This window comes from Littorina saxatilis, linkage group LG5 (assembly GCF_037325665.1).
Source record: "Littorina saxatilis isolate snail1 linkage group LG5, US_GU_Lsax_2.0, whole genome shotgun sequence".
NCBI classification, from domain to species: Eukaryota; Metazoa; Mollusca; class Gastropoda; order Littorinimorpha; family Littorinidae; genus Littorina; species Littorina saxatilis.
In genome coordinates this window covers 44802451-44809331 of record NC_090249.1, presented here as the reverse complement: position 1 = coordinate 44809331, position 6881 = coordinate 44802451, and the positions used below count along the sequence as shown (strand labels likewise).

The 6881-nt window shown below is 48.4% G+C and overlaps 1 protein-coding gene across 1 annotated transcript in view; it reads left to right on the top strand.

Moving 5' to 3' along the window:
• Positions 1-6881, top strand: part of LOC138967774 (regulating synaptic membrane exocytosis protein 2-like) — a 65823-nt gene that overhangs the window by 20864 nt on the left and 38078 nt on the right. The window contains exons 5-7 of the mRNA XM_070340430.1: positions 1452-3330; positions 3807-4148; positions 4776-4889. Of these exons, the coding sequence (XP_070196531.1) occupies positions 1452-3330; positions 3807-4148; positions 4776-4889 (2335 nt within the window). The remainder of the gene's footprint in view (positions 1-1451; positions 3331-3806; positions 4149-4775; positions 4890-6881) is intronic.

Genomic DNA, 6881 nt, shown 5'->3' with positions numbered 1-6881 from the left:
CAAATAAAGGTCAGAACAGCTATATAATCGCTATTGTATTTTCAGCGTAGTAATAGGGTCCGATATTTAGACTCGAACAAGTATAATGCGACTCGTCTTCGACTCGTCGGCATTATACTTGTCTCGTCTAAATATCGGACCCTATTGCTACGCTGAAAACACAATAGCTGTTAATATATATTTTTTTAACCTCAGTTGCATGCAGGCTGCTTCAACCCTTACCTTTTGTTTTCTTTTTATTTTCTTCCTACAAAGCCGTGTTATAGTAGAAGGCCACAGAGCTAAATTTAGTGTTGCCAGCAACACCGTATGTAGTCCATACACGAAAAAACCAAAGCTACATCTGTCGTGCACGCACACCAACCTATGTTGGCCTTTAAAGAAGAACAAAAAACAAGAAGAACCACGACAATGACAATGACAATGACAATGAAACGGACTGCAAGACGTGTTTCCGACACACCCGTTGCCAGTGATTGGCCCCTCCAATGTCAATCAGAGGAAACGCATGGGTATTCCCTCTTCCAAAGCCCATACCAACCCGACGGAGTTTTTTCCGAAAATTGTTTATTGTGGCATGATCAACTTCAAGTCAACTCTTTTGAAATAAACGAGCGCTCATGACCGGCTCACTGGATTAGAATCATGGGAGATGACTCGTTGGGGAGTCTTGTCTGTTTTCGTTGCGCTTTTTGAATGAGTTGCCATTTCCAATAACAATTACGAATGGCTGTTATGACATGTGGCGAATTAAGTTCGTATTCTTGTTCATTTCACATTTTACCTCCACCTGCTATTAATAGAGTGGAACCCCCCCCCCCCCCCACCCCACCCCACCCCCCTCTTAAGACCCCCCAATTAAAGACTCCCTTCCTTTTTAGACCCTGTGTTTTTTTTAGATTCTGTTCTTGTTTTCTGTAAATGTACCCCCATTTAAGACTCCCTCCTTTTGAAGAACTGATTTTCTCAGATGTTTGAAGGTCTTAAAAAAAAGGGGGGGGGGGGGAGGGGTATTCATTTCAACACGTTTTACCTTCTAGCTATTGTCAATATTTATTTCATCACAACATCACCCTAGCTATTGTTAATATTTATTTCATCACAACATCACCCTAGCTATTGTTAATATTTATTTCATCACAACAGCACCCTAGCTATTGTTTATATTCTGCTGCCCTACATGCCAACCGGCATAACGGGCAGTAAGTAAGTCAGTATTTTGTATATTTCTTCCCTATTGCTCTCTAGCTACTGTTAATATTTATTATATCACCATTGCCCTCCAGACAAGCTGCGACAACCCAGGAGAGAGTGACGGCAGTCCCAACAATTGCACTCTAGCTATTGTTACTTTATATTATATATTGTTAAGAAAGTAAGTATTGTTTATACTTCATCCCCATTGCTCTCTAGCTACTGTTAATATTTATCATATCACCATTGCTCTCCAGACAAGCTGCGACAACCCAGGAGAGAGTGACGGAAGTCCCAACCCCCTTCACCTGGTCCAGCCGACATCAAATATAGTAGCGCCATCTTCAGGGGACCCCAAACATCCACCACGATCTCACCGAGACGACCCCGCCCCTCGTCCCGCCCCCAGGCATCGAAACCTCCCCATGGGAGGAGCTCCTCTCCCTCTCCCACCCCCCGCCCACCGCAGGCACGCTGACGATAGAGACGATGACGACGAAAACATTCAGGACATTCTCCTAGAGAGGAGGCTGTCCTACCGTCGCCGGCAGCAGAAGAGGATGAAGAAGAGATCGGTGTACAACGGAAAAAGCGTTGGGGGAGGGGGTGGTGGTGGTGGTGGTGGTGGTGGGGGTGGTGGAGGTGGTGGAGGGGCGGAGTCAGTTCTTCACAGGGGAGAAGATGGGGACAAGGTTTCAGCGTCGAAAGGGCAGCGTCCGTCATTGGAAACTGTGATGACCATCCCGCTTCGCTCCTCCCTCGAAGACTTTTCGGATGAGTGTCAGGGAGTGCAGAGTGCGCACGTGTCTCCCACGAGCCCTGAGCGGCCCGCCAGCTTCTGTATCAGTCACAGCGTGGACCGCCAGTACTTCCGATCCCACTCCGAAACCGTGCGAGGCACCTCTCGCTCAGACTTCTTTCGCAAAACGGCCAGCACCCGACGCAAGGTCTTTCAGCGTGCAGCAGCGGCCTCGGGCAGAAACCTCGCCATCACTCTGCAGCGGAGCAGCTTTTCGGACAGCGAGAAACAGCCTCCAAACTCTACTGGCCCCTCCTTCCCCTCCTCATCTTCTCACTCTCACCCCCACAACCCTCACCCCCACCCTGCCGGTAGTTGCCCTTACCCGCACCACAGCGGGTGTGATGATCCCCGCTCGCTTTCTCCTTGTGACGGCCGTGGGTCACCACGAAGAGTCTTACAGGACCGGGTTTCCAGCCCTGACGACCGCAGGCAAGGCAGCAGTCGCGATCACCAGCACTCCTCCCAGGAACGGATCGACAACTACTCTTCATCGTCCCCGACGAAGTCTCAAAGCCGAGGAAAGCGGAACCCTCAGAAAACGAACAAAAGCCGGAGCGTCAGCCCCGGTAACAAACGGAACAGTTCGGGCAGTGTGAGCACTGCAAGCAGCAGGAAGAACTCGCACAACAAACCCGACAGCCAGGCGTCCTGCCTGTGTGACATTGACTCCAGCGAGCCTTGCTCTCCCACCGTCACAGGCTGGAAAGCCCAGCAGGGCAGACGCTCGCTCAGCCCGTCTGACGTCAGCAAGGCCCAGAACGGTGAACTGCCCAGACGTTCTAACGCGCCTGCTGGCAAGGCGCAGAGTCTTTACAGCACGCCGGTCTCTCCCACCCACCGCAAAGACTCGTCGCAGGCCTTCAGAACTTCGCCCCAGGAAAATCCGCACAAAAGGTCGCCCAGCCCGTCGGCAGTGAGGAGGATGAGAGACGCTGGAGATTCCAGCCCCTCAGACGGGCGGAGAGTGAAAAACGCGGGAGGTTCTAGTCCGTCAGACGGGAGAAGGGTTAGAGATGCGGGAGATTCCAGTCCGTCTTTCCAAAAGAAGAGCCCAGAAAGACGGAGAGTGGCGGAGGGAAAGGAACAAGGTACACCCTTCTCACCCACCCAGCCCCCAAGACGCCGAGGTGTTTCCATGGATACTCCCAAGTCCCGGTACAAGATCGACAGGAGTTACTCTGAAGGCAGCGACCGGGGGGAAGACAAAGGGGACACCGGTAGTGGTGGGGGGTACTCCCCGAAGATCAGCCGTTCCCGAAACTGCGACCCCCAGGTCAACATCAACGCCAACGTCTCCCCTTCAGGCTCCCCTTCTTCTCAACGGAAAGCTCAGGGTAACCCTCATCCATTTTCTTCTTCTCAGTTTAGATGATATCTCTGTTTTAAACTGATTGACTTCTCGTTTTGTGTATTATTTGCGCATTATGTAATAACCTATCCTGTTTGCAATTTGTTTATTTATTTCTGATTATAAGTTTATTTTGAAGACACCACCAGCATAAGCTTTAAGCCTGATAATAATTGAGCGAAGCCGTCAATACTCCACAAAGCTCACTGCACGAACCTTTGGCACTGAATTTTAGGTCAAATGATTTCATAAACTCTTAGCGAACTCAACTTCGTGCTCAATCAAGGAAGGCCTAAAGGCTTGTTTTTGATTTCATATTTATAAATGTGTGTACATTTCATAAATCCGTCGCGATATAACCTTCGTGGTTGAAAACGACGTTAAACACCAAATAAAGAAAGAAAGAAATTTCATAAATATGTAAACAGAAATAAAACTTTCTTTAAACCAATCCTCATTCAGACCCCCACCGCCAGCAGCGGCGCCCTTCCCCTTCCTCCCCCTCCTCCTCCGCCGCTTCGTATTCCTGCGCCACTCAAGCTCTGAGACAAGTGAGGTCACGTGAGGGTGACGTCACTCAAACCGAATCACATGACGCGATCACGTGCCGCTGTAGCACGTGGGGGGAGAGGCGGAAGAGCGGTTCTCCGAGCAGTCAGAGCGGGAGGGAAGGGGAGAGGAGTGCTTCCCCCGCCCCCGGTTATCTGAAGGTGCAGGGTCAAGGTCAAGGTGTGTGGGGCGACAGCTACGTGGAATCTCAACTCGTGCACACCGTTCTGCAGAAACCGCCAAACTCATATCCAGGTCAGTGCGGTGATGGTTGTGACAGTGTTTGGTGGTGGGACGGGGTTATCAGGTGTGTGTACCGCGCGTGATGTGGGGATTGGATGTATGTATGTGTGTGTGTGTGTGTGTGTGTGTGTGTGTTTGTGTGTGTGTGTGTGTGTGTGTGTGAGAGAGTGAGTGTGAGTGTGTCACGGTGTGTGTGCGTTTGTGTGTGGTTGTGTGTGTGTGTGTGTGTGTGTGTGTGCGTGTGTGTGGTTTATACATGTGTTGCTTGTGTTTGTTTGCAGCGATTTGACGTATTTTGTTTCTGATCACCGCGTTTGTCTCGCGTTGTGTAACCCCCCCCCCCCCCCCCCGCCGCCCCTCAACACAGACACACTCTCTCTCTATCTATCTGTCTGTCTCTGCCTCTGTCTGTCTCTCACTCTCTCTCCCTCTGCAAAACCTTTGAATCGTAAACAAATTCCCTAAACTTTGCTACCACCCCGGCCCCACCTTGCACACACTCACGCAACTCCACCCTCTCTGGTTTTCCCCAAACCCCATACGACGCGTTCAGTTCAATAAGGCGGTTGTTGTGTGTCATGTGTGATTGACTGTGCATCAATAACCGAGAAATCTGCTGCGCTCTAATCTCTCACACAGAGTCCTTCGGAGTGCACGTGACCGGGGGAGTCTGTGACGTCAATGGGGGGTTGCTGGCCTTAATAAGGGACGTCACTCCAGGAAGTCCTGCACAGCTGGCCGGCCTGCAAGCGGGTGAGTTCAAATTATCGCCCCTTTTGTCATATATGGCTGAAACCGATGAACGAATGCCTGTGACATAGGTACGTGTAGGTACGCTTAGTCTTAAGCCCTTCCTTAACTGGGCGAAGTCGACCTCGCGAAGTATACTTCCCGAAGCTGGTCGCACAAAGCTTTAGCACCAGGTTTTCGTTAAAAATACTTCGCGAAGCCTTCGCTCAGATAAGGGCCGCCTTTAGAGTTAGTGAGTATGCCATTAGGGGAAGGAGTAGCAATTTAAGCCATGATCTTCTGTATTGTTTTACTTTGATGTATCTTGGCTGTTTGTTTGTTTTTGTGTGTGTCGCTTTTCTTCATCGTATCTAACCGTGATAGGAGTGTTGTTATTTCTTTCTCAGTATGTTTTCATTTATTATTATTTTTCTTTGCTTCTTTGTTTTTGCTCCAGACTTTTAGGTATGACTTGAAGGTATTCTTATATTGAAATACCCCCGACCCCCCCCCCCCCCCCCCCCACCCCGCATCTATACTATTTACACCCTAAACACTAGCAAGTTGACCACTGCACCCGTTCATAGCCAAGTCCTGTAATAACATCGATGCGATCTCTTACCCGTTGCGATTCCTAAACGCCCCACTGAACGACTGACGTCACATGTCGCTTCGGTCTTTTCCGGAGGAACACCGCGTGTACATAATACACACTTCGATCGCGTAGCACTGCCATTGCACATTTTCGCAACGAAAACCGTGCCACTGTTTCATTCATCTTGGTGTGTTAAATCTGAAAGCAATAATTATAAGTGAACGAACAATTGAAAACATATCACGTTACTAAACTGTAGCTCAGTGTTTCAGTCAGTGTGACGTGGAAGTGTTCAAATATCTGCTGTATCAGGGAAGCCGATTTGGTTTCACCTGAACGTGACGACTGCGAGAGGCGAGCGCAAACCGTTGTGTTGTTCAGAAATGGTGTTCCCTTTGATATTTTAGTGGACATTTAACTTCAAATGCAACCTTTCTTAGCCGTAGAGTTGGTAACAGAACCTTCATGCGCGAGAAACGCCACATACGACGGAGTAACCCTGAAATGCCTTCACTTTTGTAGCCCTGTCTGTCAGTTGCTGTCGTAGCCTAGTGGTTTGTGCTCCAGCTTGAAGGTCAGCTGACTCGGGTTCGACTCCCTACAGTTTTTTTTTCTTGTTTGCTTTATTTTTGTCATCTATTTTGTGTCCTTAACTCCACCCTTCAATCTTTTCAACCCTGATGCATTCCGTTTATTTTTTTTTATTTTTTTTTATTTTTTTTAAACCATTTCCCCCAAAGCGGTTTAGCACGGTGGTATGGAATGAAAACGCGATTACACAAAGCTCACATGTGCACAGTCTGCAAACTAAACGGCGTGGGCTCACCGTATTAGCCAATAACAAGCACACATATTAAACCGCAGCGCAAAGCGTAAACATTAGTACAACTTGAAAAAATCAATAGGCCTATAGTTACCAGAAACAAAACCGTGCTTCGCACCGAACAGTTCGACAGTGACTAACCTACTGACCGAACCGCACCTCTCGCTTGTGACAGTCGCTCATGATACAACCATTCTTTTGCCGAGTCTGATATTGATCTTCATAAAACTATGTGTAAGTGTAACAAAAGAAAAAAACTAATTTCTTTCATATTGCCTGAATAATAACTTTATTAACTGATAATCAAGGTGGCATCGCCGAATGACTGCAAGTGCAACGCGATCGAAGTGGCACGCGGTGTTCCTCCGGAAAAGGCCGAAGCGGCTGTGACGTCGGTCGTTCAGTGGGGCGTTTAGGCTAAACCGCTTTGGGGGAAATGGTTTAAAAAATAAATAAATAAATAAATAAATAAATAAACGAAATGCATCAGGGTTGAAAAGATTGAAGGGTGGAGTTAAGGACACAAAATAGATGACAAAAATAAAGCAAACAAGAAAAAAAAACTGTAACCAGGAAGGGAGTCGAACCCGAGTCAGCT